Source organism: Aotus nancymaae, unplaced genomic scaffold (assembly GCF_030222135.1).
Source record: "Aotus nancymaae isolate 86718 unplaced genomic scaffold, 86718_ANA_hifiasm-v0.15.2.pri h1tg000069l, whole genome shotgun sequence".
NCBI lineage: Eukaryota > Metazoa > Chordata > Mammalia > Primates > Aotidae > Aotus > Aotus nancymaae.
Genome location: NW_026988484.1, coordinates 2,441,181 through 2,456,680, shown reverse-complemented (window position 1 = coordinate 2,456,680; position 15,500 = coordinate 2,441,181). Strand labels below are relative to the sequence as shown.

At 49.6% G+C, this 15,500-nt stretch overlaps 1 protein-coding gene across 3 annotated transcripts in view; it reads right to left on the bottom strand.

Annotated features, from left to right (window-relative positions):
* Window positions 1–4,515: 4,515 nt before the first annotated feature.
* ZSCAN22 (zinc finger and SCAN domain containing 22) overlaps window positions 4,516–15,500 on the bottom strand; it is a 29,980-nt gene continuing 18,995 nt past the window's right edge. For all 3 annotated transcript variants that reach the window (XM_012473143.2, XM_012473145.2, XM_012473144.2), the window contains 2 exons: window positions 11,817–12,246; window positions 4,516–8,280 (listed from right to left, as the gene is read on the bottom strand). In XM_012473143.2, the coding sequence (XP_012328566.2) occupies window positions 7,202–8,280; window positions 11,817–12,195 (1,458 nt within the window). In that variant the 5' untranslated portion in view covers window positions 12,196–12,246 and the 3' untranslated portion in view covers window positions 4,516–7,201. The remainder of the gene's footprint in view (window positions 8,281–11,816; window positions 12,247–15,500) is intronic.

Below are 15,500 nucleotides of genomic sequence, written 5' to 3'. Positions count from 1 at the left end.
AGTGATCCTCCCACCTCAGCCTCCCAAGTAGCTGGGACTACAGGCATGAGCCACCGTGCCTGGCCAACCCACATTTTTCTGTTATTTATTTTTTGTAGAGATAGGTCTCACTGTGAATTGCCCAGGCTGGTCTTAAACTCTTGGGCTCAAGTGATCCTCCCGCCTCAGCCTCCCAAAGTGTTAGGATTACAGGTGTGAGCCACAGCACCCGGCTAACCAACACTTCTCAAGTCCCTTTCATCTGTGCTCTTCCACCACGCTGCGTCTTACTCCCTGGGCCCCTCTGCCTGGTCCCAACAGGTATCGGCAGGTCGCTCGAGGCTCCAGACACACCCACCTCTACCTTGATGACATCAACCCCATGACCGATAGGAGGTTCAGGGAAGCTGCAATTTGTGGTCTCTTCCTCCCAGTCCCAGGGTGGTGGTGCTGGGCAGTTCCCAGCCTCCCACAGCAGAGCTGGAAACTGTGGAAATGGCTGGATTCCTCTGTTCTTCCCTATGATCCCTGGGCTCTGAGTCCCCTTTGCGCCATCTGACATCTGATGCCATCCCAACCACTGTCAAGTTTCTACATGGAGCTGGGCCTCAAGGTCCTGGTACACAGAAGATTCATATCATTATTATCAAGTAATACTTGATAAACTGTGTTTTTCAACAAATTTGCCTAGTGGTCTGGTTTACGGCCGTAGTATTATCTACTTCCTAATCTTCCTCTGTACTGTAATGTCTGCACAGGCGGTAATGATGTCACTTCTTTCATGCCTGATGTGTCCTCTCTCTCTGTGTCTGTCTTGCTAGAGGCTTATCAATTTTTATAACCTTTTCTTATTTGTTTTTGAGACAGAGGTTTGCTCTTGTCACCCAGGCTGGAGTGCACTGGTACAATCTCGTCTCACTGCAACCTCCACCTCCCGAGCAAGCGGTTCTCCTGCCTCAGCTTCTCAAGTAGCTGGAATTACAAGGTGCCCCCCACCATATCCAGCTAATTTTTATATTTTTAGTAGAGATGCGGTTTCACCATGTTGACCAGGCTGGTCTCCAACTCCTGACCTCATGTGATTCACCTGCCTCAGCCTCCCAAAGTGCTGGGATTACAGATGTGAGCCGCCGCGCCCGGCCCCAGCTTAGTTTTTAAAAAAGTTTACTTTAGCCGTTCTAACAGGTGTACAGTGATATCGAATAGTGGTTTTCCTTGCATTTCCTTAATGGCTGATGCTGTTAAGCATTTTTTCCCCATGTGCTTAGTTGCCATCTCTATAGTGTCTTTGATTAAATGTCTGTTCAAATATTTTGTGCACTTTGAAAAATTGGGTTGTTTTCTTACTGTTCAGTTTTGTTTGTTTGGTTTTTATTTTTTATTTTTTTTGAGACAGAGTTTCGCTTTTGTTGCCCAGACTGGAGTGCAATGGCACGGTCTCAGCTCACTGCAACCTCTCCCTCTCAGGTTCAAGAGATTCTCCTGCCTCAGCCTTCCAGGTAGCTGGGAGTATAGGCACCCACCACATGCAGCTAATTTTTTTTGTAGTTTCAGTAGAGACAGGGTTTCACTATCTTGGCAAGGCTGGTCTCAAACTCCTGACCTCAGGTGATCTGCTCACCTCGGCTTTCCAAAGTGCTGGGATGACAGGAGTGAGCCACTGCGCCAAGCCTATTTATACAGGTGGGATCTTTTTCTGTCACCGAGGCTGGGGAGCAGTGGTGCAATAGCAGTTCACTGCAGCCTTGAATTTCTGGGCTCAAGCAATCCTCCCACCTTAACCTTTTTTTTTTTTTTTTTTTTTTTTTAAAAAAAAAGACAAGAGTATTGCTCTGTTGCCTAGGCTGGAGTGCAGTGGCCCAATCTCAGCTTACTGCAACCTCTGCCTCCTGGGTTCAAGCGATTCTCCGCCTCAGCCTCCTGAGTAGCTAGGACTACAGAAGCGTGCCACCACACCCGGCTAATTTTTTGTATTTTAATAGAGACAGGGTTTCACCATGGCCAGGATGGTCTCACTCACTTGACCTCATGATCTGCCTGCCTTGGCCTCCCAAAGTGCTGGGATTACAGGTGTCAGCCACCGCACCCGGCCGGGTTTCTTATTTATTTATTTATTTATTTATTTTGAGACAGAGTCTCGCTCTATCACCCAGGCTGGAGTGCAGTGGTGCGATCTCAGCTCACTGCAACCTCCGCCTCCCGGGTTCAAGTGATTCTCCTGCCTCAGCCTCCTGAGTTAGAGTACAGGCATGCGCCACCATGCCCAGCTTATTTTTGTATTTTTAGTAGAGGCAGGGTTTCACCATGTTTGTCAGGCTTGTCTTGAACTCCTGACCTTGTGATCCTCCCACCTTAGCCTCCCAAAGTGGGGGATCATAGGCGTGAGCCACGGCGCCCGGCCTCGTCTACGTTGTCCTTGCTTTCTGTTTGTTTATTCTCCTGGTGTCCATCTGCTTCACTTTCCTGGCTTCTTCTGAGTTGAAATATTTTTCGAGTCCCATTTTAATTTCTTTATTGGGTTTTTAAAAAGGAAATTGTATCTCTTGGTTGTGTGCGGTGGCTCATGCCTGTAATCCCAGCACTTGCGGAGGCCAAGGTGGACGGATCACCTGAGGTCAGGAGTTTGAGACCAGCCTGACCAACATGATGAAACCCCGTCTCTACTAAAAACACAAAATGAGCTGCACGTGGTGGTGGGTGCCTGTAATCCTGGCTACTTAAGAGGCTGAGGCAGGAGAATTGCTTGAACCTGGGAGGCAAAGATTGCAGTGAGCCGAGATCACACTATTGTCCTCCAGCCTGGGTGACAAAAAAGAAAAAAAATTAAGTATGCATATTGTAATCACTAGAGATTTCACTAAAAAAAAACTATACAAAGAGATATACTCCTTTCTTTTCTTTTTTTGATATGGAGCTTCACTCTTCTTGCCCTGGCCAGAGTGCAATGGTGTGATCTCGGCTCACTGCAACCTGTCTCCCAGGTTCAAGCAATTCTCCTGCTTCAGCTTCCTGAATAGCCAGGATTGCAGGCGTGTGCCACCACGTGCGGCTAATTTTGTATTTTTAGTAGAGACGGGGTTTCATCATGTTGGTTAAGCTGGTCTCAAACTCATGACCTCAGGTGATCCACCCACCTCGGCCTCCCAAAGTGCTGGAATTACAGGCGTGAGCCACCGTGCCTGGCCATTTTTTGTATTTTTAGTAGCGACAGAATTTCACCAGGTTAGTCTCAAACTCCTGGGCTAAAGTGATTCATCCACCTCAGTCTCCCAAAGTGCTAGGACTACAGGTGTGAGCCACCGCACCTGGCCTCCAGCCATTTTTTTTTTTTTTTTTGAGACGGAGTTTCGCTCTTGTTACCCAGGCTGGAGTGCAATGGCGCGATCTCGGCTCACCGCAACCTCCGCCTCCTGGGTTCAGGCAATTCTCCTGCCTCAGCCTCCTGAGTAGCTGGGATTACAGGCACACGCCACCGTGCCCAGCTAATTTTTTGTATTTTTAGTAGAGACGGGGTTTCACCATGTTGACCAGGATGGTCTCGATCTCTTGACCTCGTGATCCACCCACCTCGGCCTCCCAAAGTGCTGGGATTACAGGCTTGAGCCACCGCGCCCGGCCTTCCAGCCATATTTAAAGATAAAATATGTGTGCAATCTCTATTACTATCATTAATTCCCAAAGTTCCAGCCTTCCCTCTAGTATCATTTCCCTTCTACCAAAGTTTCCTTTAGCATTTCTTTTCAAGCAGGCTTGCTGGCAAGAGGTACATATATCTTAGGTTTGCTTCGCGTGAGGATGTTTGTATTTTGCCTTTGTTCTTGAAGTGTGTTTGCAATGGATACAGAATTATGGGTTGAGTGGTTTTTTTTCACTTCAAAATGTTTTCTTTCTTTTTTGAGATGGAGTTTTGCTCTTGTTGCCCAGGCTGGAGTGCAATGGCGCAATCTCAGCTCACTGCAACCTCCGCCTCCTGGGTTCAAGCGATTCTACCTTAGCATCCCAAGTAGCCGGGATTGCAGGCATGCGCCACCACGCCTGGTTAATGTTTTGTATAAAATGTTGTTTCTTTGCCTTCTGGCCTCGATAATTTCTGAGAAGCCGCCGTGATCTTTTATTATCCCCCTAATGTAATGCATAATTTTTCTCAGACTGTTTTCAAAATTTTAGAATTTTAGTTTTCAGCAGAACATGATGTGTCTGGGCATGGATTTGATTATGGTCTTTTGGAGTTGTTTTTGAACCTGTAAATTTATTATTTATTTGTTATAAATAAATAAGAGTTTCGCCCTTGTTGCCCAGGCTGGAGTGCAATGGCACAATCTCGGCTCAGTGCAGTCTCTGCCTCCCAGGTTCAAGCAGTTCTCCTGCCTCAGCCTCCCAAGTAGCTGGAATTATAGGCCTGGTTAATTTTTGTATTTTTAGTAGAGACAGGTTTTCACCATGTTGATCAGGCTGGTCTCGGATTAGTGAGCCTCTGTGCCGTATCATTTCTAAAGAACGTATGGCTGGACCAAAAATGAACTCACTCTGTTGGAATTGGTCTTTACACTTGGTTGGTTGAGTACAGTAATGTTTATTGAAATTGCTGACCTATTTGGATATGCTGTCACATCCCGGTGCTGGCAGTTCCTGGCAGTGTGACTTTGGCCAATCAGTTACATTTGCCATGTCACTTCCTCCTCTATAAAATGGGGATGGTTGTATGAGGATTAAGTGAAATGTATATAAATTATTTGGTGGACTGACCAGCAAACATAGGCTCTCAGTAGATTCCCTCTTTTCTCCCTGATCTCCCCTTTTAAACAGACACGGACAGACACGTCTCACAACCAAATGAATGAAGATGCTCAGAGCGTCACGGGGATCGAGACTCAGTTCTTGTGACAGAGACTGAGCAAGTGGCGGGCAGACAGGTGCTGATGATTGCTGCAAGTCAGAGCCAGTGTCCAGGGCCAGGCTCTGGGTCTGGCACTACACAAGGTGGGTCTTGTCCCTGGTTTACAGATGAGAAGGTCATGGAGGTTCAGGAACGTCACTTAATCTTAGGTCCCTAAAGTAGCCACAGGAAGGAGTGAGTCTTTGCAGCCTGACTTCAGGCCCATGCCTATTCTGTTCACTGAAGCCTGTGCAGTCATTTCACTGGGAATGTGCATCTCTCCTGAGTTTTCCCCTAAGCCTGTCACCCCGCTCTGTCTCTCAATCTCTGCCGCACGACATGTGGCAGTCTCTGCCTATGTCTGGGACCCCCTCAGAGATACTTCCACAAGGTCTCTGTCTCCCTGAGTCTTACCTTCATGTTATGAACCTTTCCCTCCAGTCTTTGTGACTCTATTTACTCTTGACGTGGAGGGAATGAGCCCCAAACACAGGAGATACACAGGGAGAGATGGTGACGGTGACTAGTACACAATACGGCAGGTCAGATGGTTCACGTGAGACCATCACAGAAACAGAGGCATGAAGAGTGACACCCTTCTAACAGGAATGAACAGAAGCTGCTACATCCAGTTACAGACAGGCACCCTAAGAATGGGACAAGGATGCAGAACTGTGAGAGGAGGCCAGACAGCACACGGAGAGTGCTGGCAACACTAAGTCCATGGCAGCAGGGGGATCTGTGGCCCTAGAAAGAGAAGACTCAGTACAGTAACATTTTATTGAGACCACTGCATGCCAGGCTTACCTGGGTGCTGGGCCCCAGGAAAATAAGATTGTTCTTACTCTGCCGGGTTCAAGCTGGTGGGGAGTCTTCCATGAAAACATATGTAAGGACAATGTGGGGCAGAGCATGGTGACTACCTCCGGGAAGGCACCAGTCACGTTCATGCAAGAGACATCAGTCAAGGCCTATCGAGTCTTGTGTGTTGTAGATTCTGAGAGTAAGACATGGGCCCTGCTCTCAGGAGCTCATAGTATTCTTGGAAAAAACAGTATAAGCTCTCCAAGGAGCAACTAAGTAAAACAACGTGGCAGGAGGTGTGAGAGCGGTAACTAGGAGGTGCTCTGGAAGCGGGGAGGGCAAGCTGCAGTCTGCGCTAGGGGATCAGGGAGGCTGCTTTGGGAGACATTTGAACCATCTTAGATAAAAAAGGAGAGGAGGGTTCCAGGCACAAGTCCAAAGGCACAGAGGTGGGAAAATGTAGGGTTCTTTTGGGAACCACAGTAGTTCCAGGGGGCTAGCGTATGAAAGGTGGAGCCATGGTATGAGATGAGGCCATTTTACATCATCACTGTGCACACAGCAAAATGACAACAACATTCATAAAGGAGTATGAGGATAACTGGAAGGGCTGCTCGGGGCCCAGACGGCCGATCTCAGCACACTTACACCCTGTTCAGGAAGCTCTCCTGTAGAAGGTGATGGATTAGAGAGCTCTCCACCATGGAGCGACACAATCAGATTTGGGTAATAGGAGTCTCCTGGAAAGTGACAGAGGGGCAGAGAACAAAGGCAGGAAGGGGTCAGGACAGAGACTCCTGCTATAATCCAGGCAAGAGGCAGTGAGGGCTCACCTAAGGTAACAGTAGTGGAAAAGGGGGTGAATCAGAGATGAGCTTTAGGTTGAACCAACAGGGCTGGGGACAGTGGGATACGGCAGGCAAAGGAGAGAGAAGCGTGTTGGGCAGGTGTCGAGTGGCACTGCTGATGAAGACAGACAGGGAACCATGGAGAGGCAGAGGCTGTGGAAGGCATCACAGAGGAGGCGGCCTCACAAGTCAGCCTTGGAGTCAGGCACGAAGTAGGCTGGACTGCAAAGAGTAGGAGCCAAGGCACAGAGGTGGGCATGGCAGGTGTCCCTTCTGGGCTAAGCAGCAGAAAAGCAGGCAAGAAGAGTCGCATGAGAACAAGCTGCAGTCGGCCTGGCCGGGGCATCTTGGGATGGAGTTCTGAGAGACACGAGTCTCCACGTGCCCTGGCCCTGAGAACCAATCTCAATCCTTGGCTCCGCTGCCTTCTCTCTGGGACAGCCTTGAGTGGGAGATAGAGGGTAGCAGGGCAGGGCCCTTCTGGAAGCTTCTCCAGCTGGCCTGAATTACTGTGTGCTCAGCGGGGGTCCTCAAATGCAGAGTTGTTCCTAGATGCCAGAGTCCGCCCTCAGGCACCTCATTTCTGCAGCTCATCAATCCCCACCCTGTTTGCTGCTCTTTAGGAACTCAGCATTTCTCTTAGATGTTGAGCCTCAAGAAGAGGCTGTGCTATGGCCCCAGGGGCTACTCCCAGTCACTGCAGTACCGTGATGTGGATCCGCAGGTGAACCATAAGGGCCGAGCTGCGGCTAAAGGCTTTTCCACAGTCACTGCATTTGTAAGGCTTCTCTCCTGTGTGGATCCTCTGGTGCTCAATGAGGGAGGAGCTCTGTGCAAAGGCCTTTGGACAAGCCTTACACTGATAGGGCTTCTCTCCAGAATGGATTCTCAGATGTCGGATCAGGGCTGAGCAGTCGCTGAAGGCTCTCCCGCACGCGTCACACTTGTAGGGTTTCTCCCCGGTGTGGATGCGCTGGTGCTGAGTCAGGTGCGTGCTCTGGCTGAAGGCCTTCCCGCACTCGTCACACTCGTAGGGCCGCTCCCCGGTGTGCACCCGCTGGTGCTGGGTCAGGTGAGTGCTGCGGCTGAAGGTTTTACCACATTCCCCACACTTGTAGGGTTTCTCTCCAGTATGAATCCTTTGGTGCTGAGTCAGGTGGGTGACGCGGCTGAAGGCCTTCCCACATTCCTTACACTTGTGGGGCTTCGCCCCTGTGTGGACAACCTGGTGTTGGGCGAGGTGAGTGCTCCGGCTGAAGGCCTTCCCACACTCGATGCAGGCATATGGTGTCTTCCGAGAATGGGTCTTCTGGTGTGCCTCGAGTGCTGAAGCACTCTGGAACATTTTCCTACACTCGTGACACTTGGAGGACTTCTTCCCTGAGTATGTATGTGAAGGCTCTGTCCCATAAGCATCTACCAGATCAAATTTCTCTTGTGAAGGAGGCATCCCTTGGGAGGTAAAGTTTGGCCACGCACTAGAACTGTTCCTCAAGGCACCAGGTTCACAGTCAGGCTGTTGTGTGGGGGCGTCCTTGTAAGGCCCTGAAGTTTTCTTGAAATTGATGTGTTGGGTGATAGACTTTGTCCAGATCTCCGCTGACAGTGCAGACCTTCTCTCTGAGCTGCCCTCAGGTTCGCAGGCCTTGACAAAGGTGGGTCTGAGGGAGACACCTCCCATGAGGGTCTCAGTGACCACGTCTGATGGCTCTGACTTTCCCAGGTCACTCTGCTTCCAGCTTGCCTCTGTGAGCTTGGCTTCAGGATCCCATCCTGAAACAATCCCAACCACAGCATTACTACTCCTGCCACGCCAAGCCTCCCCAACTCTGCTGAGGGCCCTGGCCACACTTTGTAAGGTGAGATGTGCCTGTTCCTAACATTTGGCCCCATTTCCAAGGGGAAGAAGTTTCTTTTAAAAAAAAAAAAAAAAAAAAAAAGATGGGGTTTCACCATGATGGCCAGGCTGGTCTTGAACTCCTGACCTCAGGTAATCCACCCACCTCGGCCTCCCAAAGTGCTAGGATTAAAGGCGTGAGCCACCACACCCAGCCCGGAAGTTTTTTGGCGTCCTGATGACAAAAGGGTGCAGGGCTGTCCTCCCACAGCATCCAAGAGCATCATGGGCTCCGATTCATCCTCCTCCCACCACACTCTCTACCTTCCAAGGCTCCCCATTTTGGCTCAAGAATCAGAAGAGAAACCCTAATGTGGAACTGATCGGAAAGACAGCAAGGCCGGGCGCGGTGGCTCACACCTGTAATCCCAGTATTTTGGGAGGCCGACGCAGGAGGATCACAAGGTCAGGAGTTCAAGACCAGCCTGGCTAACATGGTGAAACCCATCTCTACTAAAAATACAAAAATTAGCTGGGCGTGATGGCGCATGCCTGTAATCCCAGCTGCTCAGGAGGCTGAGGCAGGAGAATCACTAGAACTCGGGAGGTGGAGGCTGCAGTGAGTCGAGATCATACCACCGCACTCCAGCCTGGACAACAGAGTGAGAGTCTGTCTCAAGAAAGAGAGAGAGGAAAAAAAAAACAGAAAGAAAGGAAGGAAGGAAAGAAAGACAGCAAGAGAGAGGAGGGTCTGTCCTTGTCAGGAGCCTGAGTGCTTGCACCCCGGCAGGCTCTGATCTCCCTGAAGCTGCAGTTCCGTCCCTCACATTCAACACCTTGCCTCTAGGCCTGGATGTGTCCACAGGTGGTAAGTGAATTCTGGCTGAATGAGGAATCAATCCAGATGCCCTTGATGGTGAAAATTTTTGCAAGCAGAACGCTAGGTAGACAATGGCTGCTGGGGGTGAGGAGGTGATTTACCTACCTGGCCTCTCAAGCCCCTACACTATAAAGTACTGTCAAGGCATAGCATGGTGGAGGTGCTCTTGGAGATCACAGTGTGCGTGAGGAGAGGAATGCTTGCACTGCCCCGTCCTGGATGGGTACAAAGGACACATAATCTGGCACATTTACTGGATGGATTCCAGGGAGGAGGCAGAGACGACAGGTGGAAGACCTGCTGCTCAGGTCCACAGTGGGGCTTAGCAGTGCAGAAACCGTCTCAAACCCAAGCTCTACCATTTTAAGCAGTCCTGCCCTCATGTGGGTCTCAGTTTCCCCATCTGTAAGCCATGGAGGCTGTGCCACGGGCCTCCCAGGGCCACTAACCATTATCGGGCTCTTGTCATGTGCTAGGCTCCAAGTACAGTGGGTGACTTCCATTGCCTCATCAGCTTCATCCTGCTCTCAGAAGGAGGTACTGCCATGATTCTGCTGCAGATGGGGAAACTGAAATCCGGCTGACGGAAGGTGTTGAGTAACTGGTACAGGATCACAGTTAGCTAGCAGCCAAGTTGGGATTTCAGCTCCAGAATCTTCTCCAGGTCCAGAGGCAGTCTCCCCTGCTCCCCCAGCCACCTGCTTGGCCCTGCCTCCCCCTTTCTTCCTCTACTCCAGAAACATCACAGCACCTGCTTTTCCCAGAATGCACCAGTGCAGGTCACACTGCTGGGCCTTTGACCCCAGCATTCCCTCCGCATTTCTGCCCTTTGTCTGAGCTTTTGTCAACCCTGTGGGAGGATGGGGCCACTCCCTCTTTCCTCTCCCTGTCTCTGTGACACCTGCTTGGGCCCAGACCAACCTCTCCCAGAGAGGCCTGTTTCTGCAAGAGCTGAAAAGATGATCCTAACAGTTGCAGTTACCATGCATCTAATGCGTGCCAGGCGCCGTTTCGGGTGGTTACCACGCATCTAATGCGTGCCAGGCGCCGTTTCGGGTGGTTACCACGCATCTAATGCGTGCCAGGCGCCGTTTCGGGTGGTTACCACGCATCTAATGCGTGCCAGGCCCCGTTTCGGGTGGTTACCACGCATCTAATGCGTGCCAGGCCCCGTTTCGGGTGGTTACCACGCATCTAATGCGTGCCAGGCGCCGTTTCAGGTGGTTACCATGTATTTTATGTGTGCCAGTCCCCGTTTCAGGTGCTGCACAGGTACTGCCTTGTTTACATCTCTCAACACCACTAAGGTGGGCATTTTAATTACAATCTCCATTTTACCCAAGAGTAAACTGGGGCACGAGGGAGTCACGTGGCCAGGAGGAGAAGCAGTGGTTGGATCTGTCGAGCCTTGATGATTCAGCTGTATCCAAAGTCCACGTTCCTCCCGCTCACTGCACATTTTCTGTGGTTTGCCCCCCTCCTACCTGTTGCCAATAGGCCAGGCCAAGCCCACCTGAGATGAGCCGTCATTCCCTGTTCTGAACTGTCCCAGTGCTGGGTCTTCCCTGCATCCCACAGGACCTCCCTAGGCTGGGATGTTTGTGTGGGTCTCTCTGAGTAACAGTGCCCACCTGAGCCTGGGGCAGGTCTGACTCACCCAAATCCTGGAGGCCAGCCCAGGGTGGGCACAGAGAAGGTACACAGAGACATCTGGTATTTCTGTCTCCCCTAATCACCACCCCAGGCACCCAGCCCCTCATCTGGTTTCCTCTGAGAAACAGCCAGTTGCTCACTGTCAGTCCCTGGGATTTGGTTGGCCAAACACAAACCTAAGATCCCAACCAGGTCAGTGGGGGCTCACACCAGGGACCTCTTACTGTTATTCCCCTGGGGTTTCTACACCGGAAAGACATAAACCTGGGGTTCCTGGCTATCTTGCTCCCCTTTGGAAAGAGAACCTAAAATAAGGATGAAGCTGGGCTGGGCGCAGTGGCTCACGCCTGTAATCCCAGCACTTTGGGAGGTTGGCTGGCGGATCACAAAGTCAGGAGTTCTAGAGCAGCCTCACCAACATGGTGAAACCCCATCTCTACTAAAAATACAAAAATTAACTGGGTGTGGTGGCTCATGTCTGTAATCCCAGCTACTCGGGAGGCTGAGGCAGAAGAATTGCTTGAACCTGGAAGGCAGAGGTTGCAGTAAGTTCAGATCGTTTCACTGCACTCCAGCCTGGGCAACAGAGCAAGACTCTGTCTCAAAAAAAAAAAAAAAAAAAAAGTATGAAGCTACTACAGAAAACCCCATCTGAGAGACAGGACGAGAGAAAGAAGAGAGTTCTGATGCCGTCAACAGCTCTTGCGGATATAGCCATATGTAATGCCTCCTTACCCTTCTTTGCTTCAGCTAATTTGAGCTGCGTTTTTGGTCACCAGGAACCAAAACACACCTGTCTACTACAGTGTGTGAGAGCTGGTGTAAAGTACAAATGTGAGAGTGAGGACATGAGGAACCCCAAACCAGAGCCCTGTGCTCCCGTGCTCCAGTCCCAGGTTCACCTCCGGTGCGCTGTGAATCTGCCCATAGCCCCCTTACCTCTCTTGTCCAGCACCTGAGTCAGATCCTTCACCAGCACAGCAGCTTCTTCTCCATTCCTGGGGCTCTGGGCTCCTACCCAGGCTTGGATCTCGGCGGGCAGTGCACCCAGGAACTGCTCCAGCACCAGCAGCTCCAGTATCTGCTCTTTGGAGCGCACCTCGGGCTGCAGCCACTGACAGCACAGCTCTCGGAGCTGGGCCAGGGCATCATGTGGACCGGATGCCTCCTCATAGCGGAAGTGCCGGAAGCGCAGGCGTGCAGCCTCAGGGTGAGCGATGTGGTCATGGTTGGATTCCTCTTCCTCCTCTACCTTCACTTGAAGGAAGCTGTCCTCTTCCCATGGTACTGGGCTCAGGGAGTGCTTGGGGATGGCCATCGGGCAGCAGTGCTCAGTGCTACACAGGATGCTGGAGCCTTGGACCTGAGCCTGCAGGAATGTCAGAGCTTCATCATCACATGGAACCTGGGGCCCTGCCTCATGCCTACGGAGCAGGGGAGACACTCTCGCAGAGACACAGACAGTCGTGATAATCGGGACAGCACCCGCTTGGTGCTGAGCAGAGTCCTCAGTTACCACGGCTTGCACGTAGACTCATTTAAAACTTACAACAAACTCGGGACGTGGGGACTTTCTACCTATTTTATGGATGTAAAAACAGATACACGAGAGGAAAAGACCTGCCCAAAGACCCTCAGCTAGTGAAAGGTTAGCAGCGAGGCTAAGCTACAAACCCAGGCAAACCTACAGCCAGCCTGTTTCAGGCATGCTCCTCCCCCACGGAGCCAGGTCTGTCTCCCCTGTCTCACATTTCCCAGGTAGCCACACGGTCATTCTCTCACTTTATTTGCTAATTACTTTAATGTTGGGGACTGATACTTACATAATTGACTTTCAGCCTTTTGTCTTTTCTTTTTTTTTTTTTTGAGATGAAGTCTCACTCTGTTGCCCAGGCTGGAGTGCAATGGCACAATCTCAGCTCACTGCAACTCCACCTCTCGGATCCAAGCGATCCTCCTACCTCAGCCTCCTGAGTAGCTGGGACTACAGGTGCCCACCGCCACGCACAGCTCATTTTTGTATTTTTAGTAGAGACGGGGTTGCACCATGTTAGCCACGATGGTCTCGATCTCCCGACCTCGTGATCCACCCGCCCCGGTCTCCCAAAGTGCTGGGATTACCGCATTAGCCACAGCACCTGGCCAGCCTTTCTTCTTTTCTAATGCACATATTTAAGGCTATAAATTTCTCTCTAAACACAGCTTCAGCTGTACACCACAAGTTTGATATGTTGTGTCTTCATTTAGTTAAAAATATTTTCTAATTTCTGTTACACTTTCTAATTTGTGTTACCCATTAATTATTTTTTTAAATTTTTTTTTTTTTTTGAGACGGAGTGTCACTCTGTTCACCCAGGCTGGAGTGCAGTGGCGTAATCTCGGCTCACTGCAACCTCCGCCTCCTGAGTTCAAGCAATTCTCCTGCCTCAGCCTCCTGAGTAGCTTGGACTACAGGTGTGCACCACCATGACAGGCTAATTTTTGTATTTTTAGTAGAGATGGTGTTTCAGCATGTTGGCCAGGCTGGTCTCAAACTCTTGACCTCAAGTGATTTGCCTGCCTTGCCCTCCCAGAGTGCTGGGATTACAGGTGTGAGCAACTGTGGCCAGTCCCATTGGTTATTGAGAACTCTTCTGCTTCATTGCCAAACAGTTGGGGATTTTCCAGTTGTCTTTATTACTGATGTCTAATTTAAGTCTATTGTGGTCAAAAAACATATTACAATGGGTTTTCATCATTTAAAACTTGCTGGCCAGGTGCGGTGGCTCACGCCTATAATCCCAGCACTTTGGGAGGCCGAGACGGGTGGATCATGAGGTCAAGAGATCGAGACCATCCTGGTCAACATGGTGAAACCCCGTCTCTACTAAATATACAAAAAAAATTAGCTGGGCATGGTGGCGCGTGCCTGTAGTCCCAGCTGCCCAGGAGGCTGAGGCAGGAGAATTGCCTGAACCCAGGAGACGGAGGTCGCGGTGAGTCGAGACTGCACCATTGCACTCCAGCCTGGGTAACAAGAGCAAAACTAAGTCTCAAAAAAACAAAAAAAAACAATAAAACTTGCTGAAACTTGGTTTGTGACCCAATGTATGGTTAATTTTGGTTCATGTTCCATGCATACTTGAAAATAATACAAAGCCTTCTTAGCTATGACACCAAAAGCGTAAGTGACAAAAGAGAAAATAAAACTCGACTTCACCAAAATTAAAAGCTTCTGTGATGTGAAGGACCACATTAAGGAAGTGAAAAAGCAGGCCGGGCGCGGTGGCTCATGCCTGTAATCCCAGCACTTTGGGAGGCCAAGGCGGGCAGATCATGAGGTCAAGAGATCGAGACCATCCTGGCCAACAGCTCGTCTCTATTTAAAAAATAAAAATTAAAAAAAATTAAAAAAAAAAAAAAGTGAATAAGCAGCCCACAGAGTGGGAGAAAATATTTGCAAATCATATATCTGATAAGAAACCTGTATCTAGAACAACTCCACAGTAAAAATGAGTAATACAATTTAAAAATGAGCAGAGGATTTGACCAGACATTTCTCCAAGGAAGATATACAAACAGCCAATAAATACATGAAAAGATGCTCAACATCATTAGCTACCAGGGAATTGCAAATCAAAACCACGATGAGACAGCACTTCACACCTGCTGCGATGCCTATAATCAGATAGATAACGTGTGTAGACAAGGGTATGAGAAACCATAATCCTCATACGCTGCTGCTGGGAACGTAAGATGGGATAGCCACTGTGGGAAACACAGTCTGGTAGTTCCTCAAAAGGTTAAACAGTTACCCCATGACCTAGCAATTCTACTTCTACATATACCCAAAAGAAATGAGAGCATGTCCTCATGAAAAGCTATACACAAATGTTCGTAACAGCATTACTCTAACAGCAAAACAGCAGGATCAATCCAAATGTCCATCACCTGATGAATAAATAAAATGCTGGATATACACACAATGGAACACTATTCAACATAAATAGAAATGAAGTACTGATTAACGCTACAACACAGATGAACCTTGAAAACATGATGCTAAGTAAAAGCCAGACACGGCTGGGTGCAGTGGCTCATGCCTGTAATCCCAGCACTTTGGGACGCCTAGGCAGGCAGATCACCTGAGGTCAGGAATTTGAGACCAGCCTGACCAACATGGTGAAACCCTGTCTCTACTAAAAATACAAAAATGAGCCAGGTGTGGTTGCAGGCACCTGTAATCCCAGCTACCCAGGAGGCTGTGAGGCAGGAGAATTGCTGGAACTCAGGAGGCAGAGGCTGCAGTTAGCTGAGATCAAGCCACTGCACTCCAGCCTGGGCGACAGAGCAAGACACCCTGTCAAAAAAAAAGTATCCTGAGAGTGACAGTGTAATTAAAAAAAAAAAAAAAAACAGACACAAAAGACTACATATTGTCAGATTTCACCGATATGTGTCCAGAATATGCAAATCCATAAAAGTAGAAAGCGTCACAGAGTTTGCCAGAGGCTGACGGGGGATGAAAACAGGGAGTGGTTGCTCATGGGCACAGAGATTTCAGGATAAAAATGCTCTGGAATTAGATAGGGGTGATGATTGTACAACCTTCTGAGTATACTAAAAATCGCCAAATTGAACACT